Consider the following 25794-nt stretch of genomic DNA (forward strand, 5'->3'; position numbering starts at 1 on the left):
CTTCACCGGGCAAACCAACGGTCCTGGAGTTGCAGCAGCCCTACTCGTCTTCGGTGCTTTCGTTCCAGTGGTCGACTCTGCCTTCCAAGCCAAGAGACTCGCCTTTTACCCAGTTTCCTCCCATTCATTCCAGCCTAGCTGCCACTCACCCAGCAGGGTGGCTGTCCTTGCCGGACAGTCAGCCAGCAAGTCACGCCAGAGTGCATTTGGGTCTCCTAGGAGACTAAGCACGGAGTTTCGGGCACCTCCCTCCCTTCCTGCCCACCCCAGACACTCGGGCGCCAGAGGCGGTCTTCAGTCCTGAAGCCCGCCAAAGGCGAAGGAACAAAGGGACCAAACCGGGATTGGCGCGCAGAGCCAAACACTAAAAGGACCTTTCCAAAAAGAAATGGTGAAAAAAGACCGGGACCTGTTTAAACAAAGGGGGCTCAGACGCCATATTGAAAAACATGGCTCCCGCGATATAACGTTACCGGTGTTCGCGGTCGGGAAAAATCATGGTAGTTCGTTGTAAAACCACTGCCATAAGCCATTTAGAGAGGAGAGGGTAGCATTTGACTGCTGCATGAGTTTCTAGACACAGTGGATACTAGGTAACCCCTCCAGCACTCTATAGTAAGATGGGGTGGGCTGGGTCTAGAAATTTGAAAAGACTAGTAAAGTCAAGTTCACTTTACTTTCTCTGGGAAACAGTAGTTTATCCCAGAGAAGGTATTTAAACCTTGGGAAAGCCTGGAAAGGTTTCCCTGTGTCACTGCACCGAGGGTGCTGTGTGATACACATGAAAAGATGATGCCTATGGAGTTGTCTAAAACTCCATAACCAAAGAAACACAAGAGTAGAAGACATTCAAAATACATGAGAGAGTGGGAAAAAAGGCTCGCACTCTCTCCAGGTAAAAAGAAACTCCTCAAAATCCAGCAAAGTTGCTGGGGGTCTCTAAGGTGAAGGGAATTGGCACATTTATGAGAATTCTTCCCAACAACTACATAAAACTATCCCGTGGCATACAGGTCCCCAAAGCTTAGTAGAAGTCTGTACTACTCAAGGAAACTTCGTAGAGTGGCAGAGCAGTCAGGCATATCATAGGAGGAAGATATGAGCTGTAGGTAAGTACACTGAACCCATTAAGTACAATAGTCCAAAGAAACACTTGCACTTAAAATATATCCATTTATTATATTTACACATAAAAGGTAGTAAAATACTTAGTTCAATTAACCAACACACTTAGGAATACTTAAAACATATTTCGAAGGACATTGCTTCAATGGTAGCTGCTTGCGCTACAATTGTTACAGATTTTGACACTAATGACATTTCTACCATATTATCGGTACGACCGCACACTCGCATTAAGACACAAATATATGGTAATTGTATTTAGTTGGCAAAACCACATGAGATGGTCTCTTAGGAAGGAAGAAGGTTGGTTAATCCCACAACAGTAGAGCTTAATTTCTAGAGACACTTTTCGGGCAAACCTACTTTAAAAGACCGATCCCTAACTATTCAAAAAAGTCACTGCAGAATGGATTCAAAAGTCCTAAGAAGCCGCAGATCAGCAAAGGTCCCTCAGGATACTTTTGGTCTTTCGGAAAAGATACTTGGAAAGTTAACACAACGATGGAGACCCTGTAAGATTAAAGGAACACAAGCCGACTGCTTGGGTCGGAGATTGAGTGGACACTCTGGACACCTCTTTGTGCACTTCACTCACTGTGGAGCAACTTCTTGGTTCAAGTAAAGTTATACCTTTCATCCCACAGTACCTTAGGTTAGAAGAAATACCCGTAGCTGGGTTCTCCTATGTGCAGAAGCGACGGACCCGGTCTCCTGATTCATTGGTCTGGTGAGGAAAGGAAGGACTCTGAATGAGATATCTCAGCAGCAGTTTTGAGAGAGGACCCTTGGCACGTATTTCTCCGATCTCCCCAGACCGTCTGTGGTTTTGGTGCTTTTTTCTCAGCACCAACAAGACGGTATTCGCCCAATCGATCTTCTTCGTTTCCGTACTCCTGCACTCTGAGGCGACTTGGATGAGTTGGATTGTGTCTCCGGAGGTTCACCTGGAGCTCAGCAAAGACTTGCACGGATTCAGCCTCTCAAAAACTTTGCACTACAAATGTTTCAGAGGTCTGCAGGTATTTGTGGTCTGCAACTCTGGAAAGGCACAGCACCTTAAGAGATGGCCCAGTTTGCAGTTTGTCTCCGGGCTGGTTAGTTCCACCAGCCAAACGGAAGGAGTTGTCCTCTTCGGAGCTCCTCTGTTGAGTAGAAAACTGGATCAGGACAGTCGTGGTCACTCCAGTGATGCAAAGGGTCTGCAGGCGTGTCTGATCGTCTTTCAGCTTCGTTTACTTCAGTTCCAGTGGTCGACTCAGGAACCTCACATTTTATTCAATTTCACCACACTCTCCTCTGCAAACTCTCAGATTATTTTTTACAGAAAACAGCGGGTGGCTGTCCAATCAGGGCAGCCAGACCCCAGTGGGAACTTGGTCTAGTCAGGTACTCAAAAGGGCAGGGGATTTAAAAACTCCTCCCAAACTTTATGCCTGACCAGACACACTGGAGTCTAGGCGTGGACAACCATGGGTCTCTTTCTCTCTTTCTCTCTCCTTCTCTCTCTCTCTCTCTCTCTCTCTCTCTCTCTCTCTCTCTCTCTCTCTCTCTCTCTCTCTCTCTTTCTCTGTATAACGTTTTAGAGGGGATTCAAAGTATGCCTTTAAAGAGTTAGGGAGGAAAGTAGACTCCATATTTTTTTTTCATTTAATTTAAAGTGCATTAGCCAAAATTTGACTTATGTCATTTCATACACAATGTATTAACATAAACAATAAAAACAAACATTTGCAATTTTTAAATAAAAACATATATCATAATAAGAAAACAGTAAAAGATCTAACCAACACATTTTTTCACAGAACGAAAGACTCCATAGTAAAGGGTAAAACATACATAAGAGTTTCAAAAGTCAGAGCAAATAAGAATGAACTAGTGGAAAAGGGCTCCACTCGTTCAAGGTAGAAGGTGAAAGGTCCAGAAGACAAGCAAAAAGTGCAGGGGGGCGGGTCTCACCAGGAGAGGTGAAGAAGCATAAAAATGATAAATCTCCCTAACAGTAGGCATGCATGCAGCCACTCGATTAGTAATTAAAATGTACTCCTGGACAAGTCAATCGTTACAGATGGGAAATGCACATAAATATCATTAGCACCCTGGAGGGGGGTGCCAGCTAATCAGGTGGCTAGGAACGCAGGCTTGAACCACTGGTGCAAGCCTGCAGTCCATACTGACTAACAGCCGTCTCCTCCCGTCGCAATCTTCCCCTCACCCTCCGTTGCCATATTTCTTTTTTTTTTGCCCTTTTCCCACCCCCACTTACCGGTTTGCTGTGGCGGCGCAGGCTGCCACCGCAGCTGCTTCCGTGCTTCTCTGGCCACCGTGGAAAGGGCAGAGGGGCTCTGAAGAGCCCTGCCATCTTAGAAAAGGATTTCATTAATTGAAATCCTTTTTTATTCTTTTTTTTTTTTTTTTTTTTTTTAGTATCTCAGGTACTTTGGTAACCCGGGGTGTTAATGGCATTAAGCACCCATTCCAGGAGCTGGAACAGGTTCTTAACGCCACATTAACATGCTGTTTAATGGAGAAAACCTCTTAGGCCCACATGGAGCCAAGGCCTTATGAAACCACAAGATCGCTGGGAACCATAACCAGCAGACCATTTTCCTGCAGGCGACATGTCTCCGAGGGCAACCTTCCTCAATTTACCAACAATCCTTTCAGACACAGTTGCCTTCATAGCAACTATTTCTACAGCATTAACAAGCATAATACAGGTGCCATAGATCTAGGTGGTTAGGAAGAGGAGGTCCCTGTAGGGGAGGCACTGCGTTTGCTAATCAGTGAACATCCCTTAGATTTGTCTTCCCATACTGACCCAGTAAGAGGGGAGGCGGGAGGGGGAGAGAATAACTATTTGCCCACGAATTAGAAAGCATTGCTACAGATAAGGGGGTACATGGCATTTAAACATACACATACTGCATAGTTTGTCAAAACACCATGCCACATACCAACAATTTTGGACCATCTGCAACTAGCAGAGGTCCAGGCCCTCGTGAACAAATGAGCCATGGAGGTGGTGCCAAGAAAGACAGAGCACTGCGTGTTAGGTATGTTTTTAAGACCTGTCTCTTGGTTTTAGTGCCTCCTCTTCTAATATATGGCTGTACTACCAAAGTCGGTATAGTGGCAGAGCAGCCAGGCTCATCTTAGGAGGGAGGAATGTGAGCTGTAGAGCAGTACAAAGAAATCAGCACATACACGGATCAAGGAAATAATTCACTTATTTATATCAAAATAATGATTTAATTTATATATACACAAGGCACACAAGCAATTCTAAAATGCAGCAACTACTAATAACATTCAATTAAACCTGGAATAAGATTGTAAAAGGAACAATAACGAGGTGGGTTACTTTTCATATCCAGCACCCAGAGTGACTTCAGTTAAGGCCAGTAAAAGCACTTCTATGTATCACCTTTGCAAAATGCAGTTTAAAGGGAAGTAAAGGTTAGACGGAGCACAGCTACCGACTGGTAAGTAGCAATGTAACACTCTCCAAGAGTGGTTTAGACAGTCTTTTTCCGAACTAGAAAAGAGTTCACAGTTCAAGTTGTGGAGGAAAAAGCATTGCCCAAGCCAATCGGATCAGGACTTTTGGACTTTTGGGAAACCAGCAAAGCCACAGTCAAATGGAAAGCACAAGTTCTGATGACAACCTTCAGAGAAATGTTAGGTAACCCGTCAGTGGTTCATGTAGAAAGCACAAGAGCTCAAGAGGAGCCATCCCATAGGTATACAGGCTGCAAGACCTGCATAGTGGAGTCGAGGTCAACTCCCAAACGTGGGAAACAGCACTCCCAAAGCAGAGTAGCATCAGAAATGGCCTACGGTAGGTGTAACCCAAGCCCCACAGTACCTGAAGAGTGAAGTTGAAAATGCAACTTGTCGCCTTTCTGATGCAGCGATGAAGACCCAGATTCCTACTTCTTCATCGTGGTGACGAAAGGTTGGACCTTCGGTGGGCTTCTGCGGCAGCACTCGACAGATGGTGTCAGCAGCAAAGGATTCAGCTCACTCCAGCAGCAGTTGTGGTTTTGGGGCCTTTTTCTTAGCGCCAAGAGGGAACAGATGTCAACGGTCAGATTCTCCTCGGTTTCTTCTTCCTGGACTCTGGTGAGGGGACTTTCGGAAGAGAATTGCAACTTCTGGAGGCCCACAAGGATGCCTGCGAATTTTCAGCGAGATTGGTTAGGTCCAAGAAGATGCACTAGGAAATGGTCCAGGTACCCCGGGTATTGGTGTTCTGCAGTTCGGGAAAGACGTTGGTGGATGGCCTAAATCGAAGATGCTCTTGAGGCTGATTTTTCCCACCAGCCCTTGGCAGAGGTTCCCTGTTGAGTTGAAAATAGGTTCAGGACAGCTGCATGGCTTCACCTGTACTGCTTAGGCTGTTGAAGGTGCTTCAGGCATCTCTGCTAGTCTTCTGCTTCAGATTTCCAGTTCCATTGGTCGACTCTGCCTGTGGTCCACAAATCCTCACCTAATCTGCTGAAACCCATTCATTCACTCCTATGGAGCGGTCAATCACCTTGGGGTTGGCTGTCCTGCAGGACAGCCAGCCACCCAGTTTAAACTGGTTTCAGCCAGACATACTATCCAACAAAGGACAGTGCCGTTTGGGGGCCCTCCTCACTTCCTACCTTTCCAGGCACACTGGAGCCTGGGCGGGCTTCACACAAGAAGTCCACCCAAGGCAAAACTCACAAAGGACCCACCCCCACCTGGTGATAAGACAGCCCAGGAGGCACTTACAAATGAGAAATGGTCGAAAAAAGACCAGGCCATTTTGAGAAACTGGTCACCCATGGGTGCTGTGCTGCAGCTGAGAAATCAGCCTGCAAGTAACCTGCACAAAGGGTAGAAAAAGTATCCCCTGCCACCAGCTATTTAGGTTTGTTAGTAACTGTAACTATAAAGTTACTGGAGCAGTGGGAAAGCAGTTGCAATGCACCCAAAATAAGGAGGTGTGTACTGGTCCCACAAAAGAAAAGGTAAGTAAGATAGGTTTTCCTACTACTCTTGAGACCACTATTTCACATAAGAGATTTAAATTAAGTAAAAAGGGGAGTCCAAGGAACCCCTAAGTAACAATGAACATAGGGTGGTATGTGTCACAAAAGTCAATAACAGATGCCTGTATTGAAATACATGGAGGAAAGCCTTACTCCATTAAAGTAAAAAAGAGAACACAAAAGCAGTAAAATAAGATTCCCAGTCAGAGCAACAGAATGAATGAGTGAGTGGTAAAAAAGTTCCACTCACTCAGGAGAATAAATCAAAAAATCCCAGTGTTCAACAAAAAGGGCTGAGGGGGGGTTCTCTCAGGTTGAGGGAAATTGGCACAGAGACTAAACATTCTCCCTACCACTGCTACTGATATTAGATCTATGACCACTAAACAGATTAGTCAGGTCGTAAAAAATCAGAATGTAGACGCTACGAGATTGCATCATGGAACCTGCATGGTCAAAATAAACAGACTTGCGTGTTCATGTTTCAAGATATTACAGGCATTGAAAGTATGTTTAATTCAAGGTGGGTGCTTGTCAGTATGAATTCAGAACTCTTCCTAACATCTGCACTGATGTTATCTGTAGTGACTGCACATCTACGCAGATTAACAGTACATATGTACCCATAACTAGATGAATGGTTGATTAATGATTCTTTTATTATGCGCTTAAAACCAGAGACCAGTCTAAGCACAAGATCAGGATTCAAACCTGTGTTGCTCTGCATTGTCTTGCTTCCAAGATAAACATGTTGCTTCTGAGCGATCCACCCAGCCTGATAACGAGAAACACAACTGCCACAGTGCACCTCTTAAATCACTTGTTTTTGACTATCAATTTAGAAAGAATCAAGTCAACCCCAACCCAGCACACATTCCTGGGATCCTTGGAACTCCCAATGGCTGTTGTCCTTTCCTGCACAGGAAAAGATGCGTGCTTTTGTGGAAACTATTCCCCTTTTCCAGATATCTGTGTCAAAGTGAGAAAAATGTTATTACTTATTAGCAAATGCATGACTGCAGACGAGACCCTACCAAGAATGACTCTGTGCAAAGTGGTCACAGACAGAAAATGTCAGGTAATATCTAGTAGTTTTAACATCATAAGCTGTTCAGTCACTAAAACGTTGAAAGAAGGAGAACCTTTTGCAATGCCCAACCTTCAGATGCCATTACCACAATGCCTCACTCTCTGGAGGGCACATCTCTCGAACAGACATTGCACATCAGTGTTTTAGACCAAGCACTTCAAAGTTACCACATTCATCAACAGGAAACTGGTACTAATCGGGATAGGCACTACAGTTGCAATGATTTACTTCAACGAACTGGGAAAGGCACAGGTAAAAATGATCACAAGTAGCACAGAAAATGTGGTGCCATTGTCTAAACAGAGGGGTCATTCGGAAGCACAATGCATACCAGGTTTAGAGAATTGACTTGCAGACGACCCCAGAAAATGCAATAGGCATATGAGTAGGAGCTCATGAAACGTTAGCGTTTTTCAAAATTGACAACACCAGTCCTAGATCTGTTTGACAAATGAAAACACAAAATTAATCTCGGCCTAGAAAGCTACGTCTACTAATAATTCTGCAATATGTCAAACTATAGGATACCAGACTGGCACAAGTAGGCTTCAGAACCATGAGAGGAACGGAAACCGCATTACTATCGATATGCGATGATCTAAAAACCAACACAGATTTCAACGTCAAATCAGTACTAATATTAATTGATCAACACAGTAAACCACGAAACACTCATCAAAAGACTCAAAGGTATTGGAATCGGCAACACAGGACTCTGGCTAAAATCCTTAATGTCAGAAAGAACTGAAAGTACTTGGATAACATTAGGGTCAACACCTCACAAACATGTGGAATCCCACAAGGCTTGCCACTCTCACCACTACTTTTCAACACATACATGAACCCCCCTGATTAACATAATTTTAAAAAACAAGCTCACCTGCTAAAACTACGTAGGCAACATTGAAATCATCTACAAAATCAAGGTCAGCGAAAAACGAAACTCAACCCTTACCAATTGCCTCACAGAAATAAACCATTGGATGACCACCAACAGCCTTAACCTCCACCCAGACAAAACAGAAATCTTGATTGCACCCAATGACCTGTCGGACCGTTACCACATTCCATGCCCTACCAAACCGAACTTTGAAACACACGGAACCATCTATAGTGGTAAGAAAACTCAGAATATTAATGGCCAACAAACTAACACTTCAACCACAAGTCAACGCAACAGTTAAGAAATGCTTCTTGCACTTGCACATAATCAAGAAGATACTCCACTTCCCACACAGAACAGTTGCTGTCATCGCCCTCATGTCAAGAATAGACTACACCAACAACATCTCGGTAGGAATGCCAAAATACCTTATGAAAAAACAACAAATACAAAATGCAGCAGCAAGACTGCTCCTCAGACTCACTAAGAGAGAACGCATCACACCAGCACTGAGCACACTACATTAACCCCCAGTCAAAAAACACATTTTCTTCAAAACACACTGCATAACCCCCAGCACAAACCACAGCCAAGAGCGGAATTCGTACAGGGAAAATTCTCCATCTACAAACCAAAACAAACATTAGGGTCCAGCCACGACATTCATCTCGAACCGAAAGAAACAAAACGCAAAGCATAGATTCGGGGATCTGCATTCTCCTGCATAGCGGTGAGACTTTGGAACTTCGAAGAACAGAAGATCATAATCTAAAATTCAGAAAACTGTTAAAAACATGGCTGTTTAACTCACTAAACTAAAGAAGAAAAACAATTGAAGGATAACCAACAGCACAATAAAGACACTGAAAACCTGACCCCACCAACCTACCCAAAGAAACATTAACCCTATGGATCAACCCAAACTGCAGAAAAAGACTCAGAAGGACCGCTGACTAACCCTAATAAAAACTCTCTAATTCTCTGTATACCCACCCTCCACACTGAACACACCAGACACATACCTCTGCCGCAAATGAGCAAAAACCACCGGAAACTACAGACACTCTACTGACCCTCCACAACACCCAACAGGACACCAAACCAAGCACACATAAACCACCCATATACAATCTTTCACCAAACACCACACACTACATACACAGCGTCGAACAACTAAAAACAAACCAGCAGACAGTGACTGGTTTTTCCGAACTGAAGCTACCAACAGCACATCAAAGCTATCCTGTGCTTTTCCCTCATAATCCCATTAACTAACCCCTCTTAACCCCCTTCCTTTTCAGATCGCCTGGAGACCATGAAAATGGCAGTGGTGCGCAGTCTAAATCACAATAACATAACATGATGCACTGTAGATCAGTTGGTGAAGGAGATTTGAATACTTTTCTGCACCAGAATCCATGAAACACTCCGTGGTGAAGTAGATGCCGGGCTCTCACCAGCCACTCCTACTCTTCGCACCAAAATGGATGAGCCACGGATGATATCCATGCCTACTATAAATGGCAGTAGCACAGTGTTAGGGAGAATTTTTCAGTTTAGTGCTAAATTCCTCCCACCTTAGAGACCCCCAGCTCTTTTGCTGAACTTTAGGAGTTTGTACTTTTAATTCTATGTTCTGTGTTTCTTTTGGTTGTGGAGTCTGACAAACTCCATAGCATCATCTTTTACATGGTGTCGCACAACACCTTCAGTGCAGTGACACAGGGAAGTCTCTCGGATTTCCCCAAGGATTAAATACCTTCTCTTTGATAAACTACTGTTTCCAAGAGCAGTGAAGTGAAATTGACTTTACTTACATTGTAACTTTCTAGACCTAGCACACACTACCTTACAATAGGGTTCTGGAGGGGTTACTTAGTATCCCCTTTGTCTAGCTTCTCATGTACCATTTTTGTTACCTTTTCCTCGATTAATGGCTGGTGGCAGTGGATTACTTTTAACTACTGTGGTGTGCATTTACCACGGGCTGCATTTGCATCTGCAGTAAAGCACCCAAGGGTGCCATTTTTGTCAAAATGGCCCCGGTCTTCTTTTTTTGCCATTTCCTTTTGGAAAGGTCCTTCTTGATATTTACTCTGCGCGCCAAACCAGGTTTGGCCCCTTTTGTTTGTTTTTGTCTTTGTCTGGCGGGGGTAGGAAGCGAGCGAGGTGCCCGAAACTCCCTGTGCTTAGTCTCCCAGGAAACAGGAATGCACTCTTAGGTGATTGGCTGGCTGGCTGGCTGGCTGGCTGGCTGTCTGGCAAGGACAGCTCCCCTGCTGGGTGACTGACAGCTAGGCCCGAATGAATGGGAGAAACCTGCATAAAAGGTGAGGCTTTTTGGCTTGGAAGGCAGTCGACCACTGGAAGAAGGAATCCAAAGAAGAACTTGAAGAGGACGCCTGCTGCAACTCCTGGACCGTTGGTTTGCCTGGTGAAGCCCTGCTGCTGTGCTGAAACTCCAATTTCGTTTCGACTAGAGAAGCCCTGTAAGGAAGACTTCTCCTCTTGAGTTGGTGGGACCAATCCACTCCAAGGTAAGCCACCTGGACATCCTCTCGGAGCTGGTTGAAATTCCACTGCAGTTGCTGCTGGAACTGAATAGCCAGGGAGAGGAACACCAGATTGTGTGTGTTGCTTTTAAGTTGGCCAAGAGCTCCAGGAAGCAGGACTGACCGAGCCTGAGTCATCTCAACAGAGTGCTGGACCTCAAATGCAAGGAAAGCCCATCTCCACATCCAAGAGTTTGCATTGTCACTATTTGTTTAGACGCGAGGAGCTGAAACCGCAAAGTGCCGCTGAATAAAAGTTGGCCCTTTTCTGGCGCTGATCGTCCCGTTACAGTGCAGGAGTCCTCCAGACGTCCTCCCTCTTATCCTCACGACTGAGACCCAGGAGCACAAGATCTGCAGAGCTGCACAGGAACAGAAGCCAGCAAAAGCCCTTTTCTTCTAACCAAAGGTACTGTGCAGTCTAAGAGAACTTACCTCTTGTTGTAACCTTACCCGTTCTCTGCTGACACTTGTCTGGGTTGCTCCTAAGGGTTGCTAACAGCTTCTTTACTTCACAAGCCTAATCAGCTTGTGGCCCTGCTTTGATTTCTTCTTTTCTACAAAGACTTCTAAAACATTGTGCAAGACTTTTACATACCTACAAGAAGTGTTTCAGCTCACCTAGACTTTTGCCCAATTGACTTTGGCCTGGCTCCCTGAATGACTCTTCTTCCCTCTGTCATTGTGTTTGGTCTTCCTTCCAGGAAGGGGTTAACTAACCTTGCAGTGGGGGTTACCAAAAGTACTTAACTGCTTAAGAATATTTGTGTGCTCTATTGTTTTGTTCTAATAACCTTTTTCCTTTGACATACTCTTAAGTCTGATTCTAAATGCAAACAGTGGTAGATTAATGTCCACGCTGTCCTAGTTACTAAAGTCACCTGAGGGTGTAGGAAGTGTCTGTGTGCCATCCCCAAAAGGGTACTTACTGATTTAGAAATATTAAGAGTGTGTATTTTGGAGTGTATTTGTGTTACTATTATATTGCCCCGTCTGAAGAAGGCGTACTCTAACTGACTGTTAAATAAATTAATAATTGTTTAATCAAGAAACCAGTTTATTTGAATACTTGTCATTGTGAATCTGTGTAACTCCCCTACAGCTCACATTGACCCCTCTTGAAATAAGCCTGGCTGCTCAACACGCTACCAACCTGTGTAGTACAGACTTCTGCCAAAGGTTGGGTTCCTATTGCCAGGAGGTCAGGGTTGTTGTAGTGCACCCAAAGGGTACTGCATACAATCTTGCCTAACACACCAACAGGGATTCTGCATCCACATATGAATCTTCTCATCCGAGAACAACCAAAGATCACACACCCCACACTCACTTAACTTAGCAGATGAGTTCCTCTGGTTGTAGAGCTTAGTAATTTAAAATAGTCACAAGTGTATTTGTTTTTGTTAAAGGTTTGTATTTATTTATAAATAATATAATTACTATATTAATATAAAGTGTGGGGAATGTCATGAGGAGGGAGAAACAGGATACTTTTAACAACCATAAATGTGATTAAAAAACGTTCTGTTAATGGATTATGAGGAAAAGGTGAAAAATTTGGAAATGGGGTGGCTTATTCAGTTCTTTTCTATTCCCCAACATATTTCAAGGAGCAGCTCACAGCTGAGTCATTCCTTATAAGGTTGGGTAGTCATCCGATTTCTGTTGGTTGTCCCCTCTTGATTAATATTGCTTTAGGCTTCAGACATGCTCACAAAGCCACAGAGTAGGTTTGGGAGGAATACCTACAGCACAGGGTTCTTGGTTGGAAAGGGGCAAATCTAGCAAAACGGTAGAGAGGAGGAATAATGTAAACTCAATTTATGGGTCTGATATTAATGTTAGAGGCCTAAAGTCCATTCTTAGTCTAGGTCCAAAAGCCCATCGGCATCTGCTCAGGATATTATTCTGCAAGTCACTCGGTCCCATCACAATTCTTTAACTGCGTTTGCCTTGGTTACAGGTCTCGATCTTGTCCTTGTTCTGGTCAGTGGCTTTAATTTGAGCTGTATCTTGGTGCTAGTTTACGGGACAAAGCAGCAGTCTCACAACTACTACTGGGGCAAGCCCTGTATGGGGCCCTCTCTTGGGCCACCAGAATTTGGTCTAGGGCTCCCTGCCAGCTTCACTCAAAATTCTCTTTTCGTGGCATATACCCTGCCTGTCTTTGGTCCCATGTTGTCAGCAGGCCTTTCCCTATCATTTAGCCTCTCTCACACGGTAGCTAAGCTTGCATAACCACCTCCATCTCTGCCTCCCTTTTAGCAGTTGGCCCTCATGGCTTAGCCAGCACATGTTCTGCTGTTCTGATTCTCCTTCTGCTTTCCCATTTTTCTCGGTCACTGTTTTCCCTCCTTAACTTTGCCAACACAAATTCTAATCTCATGTTTCTCCATCTTGCCTAACTAAAACACCACTCTCTAAGGAATGCCGTCCTATTACTCACTAAGCAAGAATGTCTGCGCCTCCTTTTAGGCAGTTGTTGATAGTGCGATTAAAATAATGAGGGATCTGTTTTTTGCTCCACATTACCTGCATAGAGCATGATTGGCCCTTACTTGATCTCTACAGCTGCTCCCCATCTGTGTGGCATGTATTTGTACTTTTCTGCAGGTGTTCCATTGTTTTTCATAATGGAGATTAAGCAGCCCAAGCCCCAACCCTGCGGTCAGAAGTTCTAATAACCCAGTGAGCTATGTTGAGATCAGAGATCAAAATGCATCATTGCAGCCGGGGACCTGCAGCTTCTGCTTTCTTAGGTTCATGTGTGTTCTGTTCTCTGCTGTAAGCACCACTGCAAACAGCCATTCGCTACATGTGATTATGTTACCTGCTATACAATTCTTGCTCTGTTCCGGTCGTTTATCAGTGCCAGAGCTTGAGCAGCCAGGTTGTGCTGCTTCTCGAATCCCCCTCCGGACGTGTACCTGTGGCCATGCAACGAACAGGCAGATTCTTCAGCTGTCACTGTGATTATGGGAGAAATTTGCTCAGAATTTTCTCCTGGGGTCACCTAAGGGTGTTGTCTTGCTTTTCCCCACTCATGAAGCAGATTTCCTCCTGACTGATATTGGGACTTTGAACTACGTTTGGGTGTACCCTATGATTCTTAAAGGGAGGACTGGGGGATTGTTTCTATACTGTCTACAGGGATTTCATTAGGGAGCAGTTGGCTTTCCCTGGCCCTTAGATTGTCCCACCCTTCTACTGGCAATAAACTGGTAACCTCATCACAAGAGATATTGAGAGACTTATACAAGCCGAGCACAGGATTTTGGTACTTCACAAAATGGAAGGGAGATGTTTTGTGCTGCGGTGACCCTAGTGAATGTACACACAGATATTGACAAACAATATATATGTTTGATAGTGGAATATTATGCAAGGTGTATCTATCAACGTTGGTAGCTTCCAACACATCATATTACAGGAACGTGTGGTTGTAGGTCCCTGTGGAAAGGTCTTTTATGGAAGAGATGGAGATTATGTACACTGTATAAGCCGCTGCTCAGATGGGATTTAAATATGCGTCTATACAAGCTAGTCCTACTGCCTTTTGAACCAATAAAGAAATGTTCCCAAAAGCACCTTCTTCCAAGATAGCTTTCCTTGTGGCAATTACATGGATAAAAATGGTAATTGAATTCTGGGTCTGTTAAATACACGGGGATGAGGCGGTCTTTGGGACCCATGCAATATTCTCACCCAAATTCATCTTGAAATTTCATGTAAATCAGAATATTGAATACTTTTTTTTAAAGAGAATTACAGTTTAATGTGCAAGACTGTCTAAATGCACTAGACCTATGCAGCGTGGTGTATATGGACAGAACAGTAGCCATCTGATTGAACAATCACAACTGCTGCAAAGAATTGTCTAAGATAATATCCCATCAGCAAAGCAGGAATATCAAGATTGATAGTACAATATAGGCAAGCATGTTGTGATCTGGCAAACGAGACAGCTAATTTACAAACCAATGGTTCATTCAGAAGGGGCAAAAGAAGCTACCCTGGCTTTTCTGGCAAATTTCCCACTAAACCTCCAAATGGACATTATGGATCTTGACCGGATTCTTTCAGGCTAAGGCTTAAGCTCTTGTTCAGTGACAGTGAAAAAGAGAAAGGTCATTTTGCTGTTGTGTTTAAAAGTATTTTTGGTTTCTTAATAGTTTCTGTAGAGTCTATAGTTGTTACTCTGAACATGCACATATTCTATCGATCTATACCAGGAGACCTAAATGGAAACAGGCTATTGTTACTGACGAGGCTAATCTTATCTGGGTATTAAAAGGGAATGCCATTATCGACGTGTAAACGTTGCACTAAAGCATAACTTAAAAACAGTGATAGGGGAACATGACGTGTAGCTAGACTTGATTCTTAAACCAATGTCAAATGTTTTGGTTTCTATGGGTTTTGTTAGTCATATATACGAACTGTGTTCTTTGTAGGCTTGCTAGCAGGCATCTGCTCATATTAATGTGTGTGCTTTTTGTTCTAGGCCTGAAGCGGCTAATGAATTTTATGATGGTGACCATGACAATGATAAGGAGAGTGACGTGGAGATCTGAACGAGTGGCTGTAGGAGTCAAGGAGAGCCCTGCATGGATTTGGTGGACATGTGTTCATTTGGGTTGGGTCACTGGTTGACCCATGACCTGATGTCTGTGCTCCATAGAGGGAGATAGACACACTCCTGGGATTCTGTGTGGCAGTACGAATCGGATTTTCTGCTCAGCTTGTGTTTGTTGTGTCCTAGACAGGCACAACGCTGTGCACATGTCCTTTTCCCCCTGTCGTATTCGTCAGATTGTTTACCAAAAAGAAGAGTTAAACAAGTTTGAAGCCCTCTGGATTTCTTGATGAAGGCCCGGATATGGTTTTTAATTGAAATGGAAGGACAAATACCCCTGTGTGTGGGTCTCTTGAACACAGAATGGGACTTAAGAGGCAACTTCAGTTCCACGCCAATGTTGAACTTTTGAAGAAAGCCCTCTGCTTCTTTGCCTTTGTGGGTAATATGTGGCAAATGAAAAGACCTTTGAACACAAACGCAATGGCATCTCTCATCGCCCTCGGAACCCCCACCTTGTGAAGCAGTGTTTCTTTATGTTAAAAATGACAGCAATCCAATGGAGTTTGAGCTGCAAATGTGGTCTGGCCATTCATGTAATGGAATTCAATGCAAGGGTCTGTATCACTTTAACTGTTACTAAGTGGATTTGTTTTATCCAATTTGGGTATTGACATTGGTATAATTATTTGTGTTTTTATTTTCCGCAAGTTCATGGGGTGCCATTTGGGTCCAACAAAAAGTAGTAACTAAATGTGCTCACACCCCACCAGTCTTTAAGACTGAATAATCTGGAGTTGTTAAGCATCAGCGCAAGTTCAACGGCAACAGGTTCCAGGTGATTGCTCGGGTTGGCTAATTGAAGTTCCATCCGGCTGAGATGGTGGAATGAAGGTTTCTCTCATCCAGCCGTATGCAAAACATTCTTTGGCGCATGTAGACTCTTACATGTGGCTATTTCTGCTCTAAACCTACTTTCCCACCCCCACCTTAGCTGCCTCCTGCAGGTCTCTTATGTCAAATGTACAAATGATCTGTGTGATTGCGTCCGTCTGGTAAATGCAAATGTGTATTCTATTGATTTCTGCATACAATGACAGATGCACTGGATCTTAAAATGTCGATAATGTTTGCCCATGTGACCCAATCAAACTGATTTTCAAATCTGGATGTGCTATCCGTTTGGCAATTTCGTTAGCTGTCCAAGTCTGCGGTTCACCGCCAGTACCTTACCGGGACTTCACTAGAAATCCTTTCATGAGTTAAATAGATCTTTGGATATTGGATGGTGGAACATGTTTTGGAATCCCCGAAAGAAATCAAAAGTGAATGTTGTTGCTATGCAATGCCTCCCCTCAATAAGAACAGTTTCACGATGTAAACTTTTGTTCCAAATAATCCATCTAAAGCAGCGTATTTTACTCTGCCCAGTCCCTGTGTACACACCCGTTCTGGGGTGACAGCCTGTTAATATGCACTTAACTACGAATATCTAGCCCCCACTTCTTCCTCGGTTTGCCCTTTATCATTTGTTAATAGAAGGCACAGCGAATTGCTGACCCAATAATAAACTTTGTGGACTCCTTTGTAAATGTAAGATTGTTTATCATATTTTTTTTACCATAAAAGAAGAAATGTTTTATACCTCACGAGTCCGTCTTTCCATATTCCTTTGTTGACTTTTAAAGGGGTGTGTTACGTTTGAACATTGCTTTAGTTTTTATGGATACTCTAGGTAGCCAGTGACTTTTGTTCTTTAATGTGCAGACTTATAAAACACAGCTGTCATTAATTTTGTTAAACTAAAGCAGTGATCGTCAAACCTTTTTGGCCTGGGCCCACGCTGGGCAAAATATGGGCAGGCCAGGCCCCCCCCCCCACCCAAAATGCCAAATGGACAGTAAGTAAGTTCAAATGGCTATGAACTAATGTGTGCCTTTGCTGCACCCTGCTCCCAGAATAGTCCCTGGGCTCCCCCACCTGCTCCCATCAGTCTCTGGACTTCCTCATCCTGCCCCAACACAGACCCACCACTATTCCATGACTCCCCCACCCTGCTCCCACCACAGTCCCTGGGGTCCCCCCCACCCTGCACCCAGCATAGTCCCAGGGTCAGTGGTGGCTCGTGATTTTTTTAAAGTGGATGGGCATGGATATTTCCCCCCGGATATACCATAATTACCGAGCGTAGCGATGGAGCCTGAACCAATCAAGGGGAGTTGGGGGGAGGGGGAGGTTTGGCTTTTTACACACATTTCTTTTTAAAAGTGTGCTCTAAAACGCAAACAGTCTGCAATTGGTGCGGGGGTGTGTGGGGGGAGCAAGGGACAGGCATGGTATTTTTTACTGGACATCCATGATAGATGTCCCGTATAAATATAGCAACCCTGTCCCCCGGGCCCCACAGCGCCTAACAAACGCACACAATCAACATGATTGTGTGTATGCAAGGAGCGGTGAGGCCCAGGGGGAAAGCATGGTATTTTCTACTGGACATCTATGATGGATGTTTAGTTAAATAATACCATCCCTGTCCCCTGGGCTCCACAGCACCTCAGGAGGAGAGCTGATTCTGGCGGTAGGTAGGGGGATTGTGCAACAAAGGCATTTTAAAATGTCTTTGTTGTACAACCCTCCTCTCTCCGCCACATCCTCCACCCATTCGCCAAATTCAACTCCACGGACCAACACACACACACTCAGTACTTTCTGCCCCAGTCCTCGGGTTTCCTCCCCAGCGCTCCTGCATCATGAACAGGAATCGGGAAGCAAGAGCTTCATGGTTCCTACACATGTGTGCAGGGATCTGAGCGTGGGTGCTGAAATGGCCCACTCTAGCCTGCTCTGTCTGTATGTGTGAGGAGGCGCACAAGCGCCCCCTCGCACATACAGACATGCAGTTCCCCAGCCAGCATTTCCAATGAGCCATGCAAGACTGGGAAAGCAAAACGCCCCCAGCCTTGCATGGCTCATTGAGCATGTGCGGCTGAGGAACTGAACTGTCAAAGGTTAACAGTTTCCCTTAAACAGTTCAGCCAGCCCAGGAGTGCACCCTCAGCTGGAAAAAAAGCAGCTGAGGGAGCGTTCAGTGTTTCACTGGGCTGGCTCCTCCATAATGGGCGAGGGGCCACTGGGTCGACACCCCCTTGCCCATTATGGACGACCTTCCCAGGGCTCCCCTTACCCCGCTGCTCCCTGCCCCACTCCCTGCATAGTCCAGGGGCCCCCACCTGCTCCACAAACAACCCAAAAGACCCCCCCACCCTTTTCACAAACAACCCCAGTGCTCCCCCCCCTTCCCGCTCCAAAAACAACTGCGGGCCCCTCTCCTTACATTGTATAATTCCTGCCCAATTTTGTTCCTGCGACTTGATTCAAACCCTAGAAGCACGCTCTCTGGAAAGGGATAGAGAGCGAGCTTCCAGGCTATTTCCTGGGTCTGCCACACCCACTGACCATAAGCCTGGCCCTGTGCAGCGGGGCTTGTTTGGATGGGATATGCACAAACGTGCATGTCCCATCCCACGCCAGCTTTTTCTTTACTCCCTTTTTTAGTAGTCATTTCAGGCTGGGGCACCACAGTTTGACTGCTTTTATCTGAAATTTGAGGTAGACCAATCAGTGGACTGTTCTCAAATTGTTGGAGTTTGGTTCCTCAGCAAAGGGAGAGCCAGTGGTTGGACCCACTCCAAAGCTATGTCTCGTTGCGACTGTTTGCAGTAAAAGTGCACCATTGGGAACATCCCTGCCGTCCTTTACAAGTCATGCCTGAGCTAGTGGGAGTAAATGGCTATGCAGAGTCCTGGCAATGGCAGGAGAGTATAGTATTCTGCCTGGGCTGAATTCATGAATGGTCAGCTTCTGTAGAGTGGTAAATTGCTTTTAAAAGCGATTCTAAATGTTTTAAGTCTGTTTTTTGCCCTTGCCCACTTCATAATGTAACTGGTTTTTGTAAAGCACAATTTCTGTCGTTTGGGCATTATTATCGTAGCACTGAGAGGTGGGGCTGCAATGTGTCTCAACACATGTTCTTTCTGATCCTCTTCATAATTTGAGGGGTGTGGTTCCCCTATTAAAAGGTTGATGTTGAAGTTAATGCTGCAATGTTTTCAAAATTAAGGTACTTTTCAGACTTTTCTTGAAGGATGACAGGTTGTACTGTAGGGCCCTTCAGCTAGAGCGTTCTAGAATTTGGAGCCCTGAAGCATTTGAAGTTGAGCTACTCACCAGGATTAGCTCTGCTTGATTGCAGGTTATGACCAGGAGCTCCAAGTCTGACCAGTTTCCATCAATATACCAGTCCTACACTACAACTACTTCTCTCATTGCTCTGCCTGATTTAGCATTCGGTTCTCTTTTCCTTCTGCGACTTCATCTCCCATGTGCTGCTGATTTCCACCTTTTCTACTGTTCTCTACTACTAACAGTCTGCAGGTGAAACAAGGTATAATCAGTTGCATGACCTTGCTTAAGCCTATTAGTGAGACATGCCTGATCGTTATTTCTACATGCCTCCAGACCACTCTTCTTCGTCCCAGTACCAGAGGGGTGTTTATAATAGGAACTCTGCACTACTCCTAATTGTTTCTTCTTCTTAGTACTTAAAGGAAAACTACAGGGGAAGATGGCATGAATTTGGCAATAGCCCATAACGGCTGAGGGAGGTGAGGGTGGGTCAATATCAGGAAAGGGGGGGGATGCCATATCTCGCCTTCAGGCGCCCTCTCTCCAATCCCCAAGAGCCCTCCACTCGGGTAATCCTCCCTCACTTGTCGACCCCCAGGGTCGGAATCCAAAAGCAATGGCCTTTCCCTGGCCACCTGTACACAAGATCTCTGGGGAGTAGATATGAGAGTACCTCCAGGTTTCTCACAGAACTCAATCCAGCTTTTGGTATTTACTTCCTTCATTGGTTGGACAATGGGCCAAGTCCACCACACATACCAGGTGTCTACAATTATCTGTTAATAACTGGAATGATCCTGAAATGTCCATTGCTATTTTTTTTCCCCCAAAGCCCTGAGGAAAAATCTACAGGTATCATAGGACGTGTCTGGGTCACAGCTGACATAACACTTGATTGACATGGGCCGCACATTCTCGCTCTACTCTCCACATCAGCATCCGTTTCCAGCCACCAAAAATCTGCACTATTCCCTCATTGTTCCATTTATGCCTGGATGTCCATTGTGAGCTAGGTTCGCAAGTGTTGGCCTTAATGAGGAAGGTGGCACGAACACTTCAAATAATGCAATTCCCACACACACTCAATTCCGCTGATACCTTATAGAAAGTATGAAGTACTTCCAAAAGGTTCCACTAGAGGGGCCATCCATTCAAGCAGAATGCTCTAACTGTGACTAAAACCTCATCCATGTGTCTGTTTCCTTCCACTCATTTAATGAAATTGCTGATTCTTCCAGCCATGCAACCTCACTCTATGTTCCACTCTCCAACCATGCTACCTCACATTCTGAATCAACACTGTCATTTACTCTACTGGCATTCTGAAGATTCAATCCACTTCCAAATTTATTATTTCCAGGTATGTAGTCGACTCTGAACTTGCACTGTTGCAACTTGGTCACCAGTCTTTGCAAATTCGCTGTCAATTCTCTTCCACAGGTGATAAAACATGAATTGAGGCTTTTGGCTATCCTTGTTCTAAACTGTGTACTCCATATAAATATCCTAGAATTCCCACCTTCGCATGCACATGCAAGGGCTTCTCTTTCTATCCGAGAGTAATTCGCTCACTCTGTGATATTGTGACTCATAAGCCACTCATTTAAGCAATCCTCCTATTCTCGGTTACAGTTGTGGACCCCAACCCATAACCACTTGAATCCACACTTCGTACGCATTCCTTGCCAGACTAGAATCCTTGAAGAGGGTGTGCTTGCCTGATTTCTACTTTAACCCTCTGGAAGCACTCTTCTTTCGCTTTAATCCCTTGAAATTTCTCAACTTTCCTCAACAACCGTTGCAAGGGTTCTATTTTCTGGGCAAAGGATTCTACAATTTTTGTGTAAAATTCTGCGAGTCCTAAAAAGGAGTACAGTTGCTCAACATTAACCTGACATTTCAACAGTGTCAATGTGGTCAGGTGTAGGTTTTGTTGCTTCTTCTGATATGATAGGTTGATATGATAGGTTATTTATAACAAGCTTAATACCTAGAGGTTTCTAAGTGTGGACACGGGGATCGAACCCGTGTTGCTCCCTGTCGTCTTGCTTCCAAGGCGAGTATGTTCCCCCTGAGTTATCCTCCCGAGACAAAATGCATTACCCCAAATAAGCGTAGTCTCTTACTCAAAACATACATTTGTCTGCCAGCAAAAGTAACATCACTTAGTTTTAATGCATCAAGTACTCGTTTTAATGCTAAATCATGTTCCTTTCTGTTCCGCCCATACACTAATATGTCGTCCTGAAATGTAACTGTTCCTGAAATGTCTCTGAGCACATTATACATTGGAATACTTCTGATATACTTACTAATCCAAAGAGCAGTCTCTTAATTGGTACAAACCATTTGTGGTTATAAATGCTGTCAGTGTTTGCAGACTCGCATGATGATACGCACTGTTCATATCCAGTGTACTAAAAATCTTTGCTTCACCTACTAACGCCAGCATTTCCTGTAACTTTGGTAATGGATGACAATCAGCTACTTCAAATTCCTTCAAGCTATGTAGATCCACACAGTCTTAACTTGCCATCAGATTTTTTGTTAACACCACTGTCTGCACTCTTTTACCTCTGTTACATCCTTCGCAGCCATATCTTCCTTCTGAATGGTATGGTACCATCCCATAACACAATCATGTGCTCAAAATTCCTCAGTACTTCCAACTGCTCCCCAAACACTTCTGGGTATTTTTCTACCATTTCTCTCATAATTTGCTCAACCACACACCGCAAAAGGCCTGAAATTCCTGTGATGTTAAAGCTTCTTGTGTGCCAAAACCTGCTGATTGGAGGCGTTGTGTTATGTTGTGAATGTGGTCTTTGATCAAGGAAATGGCCATGTTGCTGCCTGGAGGTGTGATGCCTTTATTTTTGATATGTGAAGCTCTTGAAAAAGGGTTTAAAATGTAGGTGGTAAAAAAGGTTAAAGATGTTCAGGTGGTGGGTGGATTCATGGAACTGAAAGCAGATTTATTTTATTTTGATTGGCAAAACAACCTTCATCGCACAGGTTTTTCGAAATTCTGAGTGGTAGCCTCTGGTGTGTGGGTTTTCTTTTGGGGGGATGTTGGTTCTGTCACATTTAGGGTATTCTGGATAGTTAAAAGCCAGAATCCAACAAGCTACAAACTGGTTTGTAGCTTGCCTGATTCTAGCTGCAAAGAACTTGCTGCAAAGCCCATATGCAGTTACCACAAAATCCAAAGTGAACAAAAGCTTTATCTGAATCCAAGGCTTTCTTCCAGTTGCCGGTTAGCTTTCGGCTGCTTCTTTTCATGATCGCAACTCCAGGGTGAACTAATTTTGTGAAGAATTAAGTGTCCACTTTTTTTCTTGTGCTGGCTTAAAGTATTGTCAAGCGACTTGGAGCATCAGTGTACACAGCGTTTTTATTTTTAATTATAGGTGTGAGTCTGCAGTGGAGAGTCACGGTGATGGAACATGTTGTGGGAAACGTTCTTTAAGTCTCAAATTTGAATCACATCTACCAATATAGATTCTTTTGGGCAAGATCGGGTAGTGTTAATTTCCACTATGATACCGTGATTGGGTCACCAGAATGTACATTTCAAGGATGCAAGAAACTATAGCTTGAGATTTTTACCCACTTTTTGTCGCAGTGAGAATGTAAGTTGTGTGAACCATAGACACCTCCGGTTGTCTCTCCTACTTCCCATGCTTGGTTTAATTAGTCCAACCAGAGTTTGAAATCTTGCATGATAGGCTTGAAAGACACGCCTATCATCCAGGTCACTAATTGAAATTGGTTATCTTGCATGATTTGCTTGGCTATCACATGGTTCTACTGCTGCTGTCTTTAAGGAAAGCTAATCAAATGAATAATTCTGGATTGTGGCGCATTGGGTGGTGATGCCTTTCAGCAAAGGGTATTTACTTGATTGCAGGTCAGGTAATCTGTTTGGATTACACGTAATCCACTGTCTCTGCCCGTGCCTCATTTTCTGTTCATGATTTTGTGTTGTGAAATGTAGTTTAAGAAAGTGAAAGCATTTTCTATGTAACAGCTCTCTGTTAGGCCTAGATTATCGTAGCATTCATCCTCAAGCAGGTTGTGATTCTCAACTGTGTGTTTAGAGGCGGACAAGGCGTCAATGCGATTTGAGCTTCTGTTGGGGGTGGCTCTGCTTTGTAGTGTTGAGAGAGCGTGGCTGTGGGAATTTAGTCCATGTTCCGTTTTGCAATTTCTATTGGGAGAATGATGGCTGTGTAGGACTGGGTAGTTTGCCACTCCATTTTGCAATTGACGACCAAGTTAGTGTTTCACTTCATCTCTGTGCATTGGTTGAGGGTAGACTGGGTTGATGACCCCTTACCTGGTGGTCAGAAGCGTTTGAATGCCGGGTTGACAAATCAGGCGCATAGGTGACCAAGCTAATTGTGTACGATTTGAGAAGGTAGTAGAAGGAATCAAAGCTCCTGATAAGCTTTTAATCAGCTTATATTAGGGCAGTACTATTGTTTTATTATGAGATAGTGTTGTTCTGGTTTGAGGATGGTTGCCCTATCTTTTTAGTAGTGACTCAGATGATGCTTAAATGTGAGATTATTGCCAGTAGGCCGATACAAGTCTCCTCAAGTGCTGGATGTGGTTGACATGGAAGAGCAGTGTTGTCTGAGATGTCTTTACCTCCTGTAAGACTAGTAATCCATTTTCTATTTGGGTTTTCTTGTACATAATTACTTCTTCACTTCCTTCATTGTACAAGGTGTTTGAAAATATGGTTTCAAAGCAATTACCAGTCTTTCAGGGTAGCTGGCATTAATTCTGGTTTGCATAGTAGGGTGCTCTGGTAGAACCAGTGAAAAAGCCAATAGTTAGCTCATCACCAGTATGCCATTGCTCAAGGCAGGCTGGAGTGGGGAAAGGAAGGATTGGTTGGCACAGCCACTATGTTCAGACTAGTGGTGAGTCTTACCATCTCTGAAGGTGTCTCACAAATGGCCAAAAATCACTCGATCGCTCAGCGGCTGTTGAATGGTTTTTGTTGATGTATTTGTGGGCCCTAGGGCCAATCAGGCCTCTCTCGTCTTGTATTGCACTTTCTCCCTAACCCCACGTTAGTACATACAGAAGGTTGTCCCCTACGTTCTTGTTTGAGAGGACCTAAAGGGAAAACTCCTCATCTCTCTAAACTCCCTAAGGGACTTCCTAACTTCCTCTACTCTACCCATTTACACATTTTCTTCTGGGTTATGGGAATGGTGCCTTAGAGATGCCCTGTTGGATTCATTCCTCTGTAGCGCTCTCATCCCTCTTTCTTACTATTTCTTCTTACCCACTTCATCTCACTCCATTCTTGATGTTCTCACTTGCTCTAGATCTCCCTCCTCTCCTCTGGCAAGTTACTCTTGCTTCCCCTACACTACTTCTCCCTCCTCCACACTTCTACCTCTCTCCTGCTACTCGAACACTCTCCTTTCATTCTGTGCCATCCACTTCAAAATCACTCCTTACACTAACCTTTCTAACCACACTCTCCACACAAACATGTACACTTGCACAGAGGTATCACTTACACTCTTTAGCCAATTACCTCCCCTTCATAAATCACCTCCACACTCCGCCACTCCTTCCTCCCTCCCTCCCTCCCTCCCGCTGGTCCCTTTGTTGCTCTCCACCTCCTCTCTGACCTCACCCGTGTAACCCATACGTCCTGGTTCCTCTTGCTCTTATATATCCCTCTTCCTCCTGGGATAGGGCCTCTTCACTGACCAATCTAGTCCAGTCTTTCCCAAACAGTGCACTTAGCTGTTGCGTTAAGTTGGAAATAAAGGGCTAAGCCCTTCCCACTTTAGTTACACAGGCCCACTGCGGAACACCTATTGTGATTGTAATTGGTCATTTATAACGCGCGTAAGAGGTTTCTAAGCACGGACATGGGGATCGAACCTGTGTTGCTCTGTGTCTTGCATCCCAGGCAAGCACGTTGCCTCTGGGCTACGGCATTCTGGGAAGTCAAATGCCTATGTTCATGTGAGTGGGCTCCATTCAGGGTGCCCCCACTGTACGTTCCAAGTGGGTGAGGGGTCTTGGTTCCCTCAGAAGTCCCTGGTGGCCTAGGGTAGCCATGGCAGCTGTGCCTGCCTGCTGCTATCACCCAGCTGTACTGCGCAGTGGCTCTTGCTGTAGCATGTTCGTGTTGTGGGTTTTTTCCCCTCTCTCTGTTTTTTCCACTCAGCAGGACAGACCTTGCAGCACATTATCGAACTTCTGATTGCCCCTTGGGTTGCTTGCTGATTTGGGGCGCTGACATGGACTATCCCTTTGATGCTTCCTGTTGGTTTCTTGTTTTCATGTTGAGTCTCTAGGAAAGACAGAAAACAGGCAAGCATCTT

The 25794-nt window shown here is 44.5% G+C and overlaps 1 protein-coding gene across 3 annotated transcripts in view; it reads left to right on the plus strand.

Annotated features, from left to right (window-relative positions):
* Window positions 1-16896, plus strand: part of HDAC3 (histone deacetylase 3) — a 314462-nt gene extending 297566 nt beyond the window's left edge. For all 3 annotated transcript variants that reach the window (XM_069654130.1, XM_069654131.1, XM_069654132.1), the window contains one exon: window positions 15176-16896. In XM_069654130.1, coding sequence (XP_069510231.1) covers window positions 15176-15245 — 70 coding nt within the window. In that variant the 3' untranslated portion in view covers window positions 15246-16896. The remainder of the gene's footprint in view (window positions 1-15175) is intronic.
* The last annotated feature ends 8898 nt before the right edge of the window (window positions 16897-25794 follow it).

Source organism: Ambystoma mexicanum, chromosome 3q (assembly GCF_040938575.1).
Source record: "Ambystoma mexicanum isolate Mex_15411 chromosome 3q, UKY_AmexF1_1, whole genome shotgun sequence".
NCBI classification, from domain to species: Eukaryota; Metazoa; Chordata; class Amphibia; order Caudata; family Ambystomatidae; genus Ambystoma; species Ambystoma mexicanum.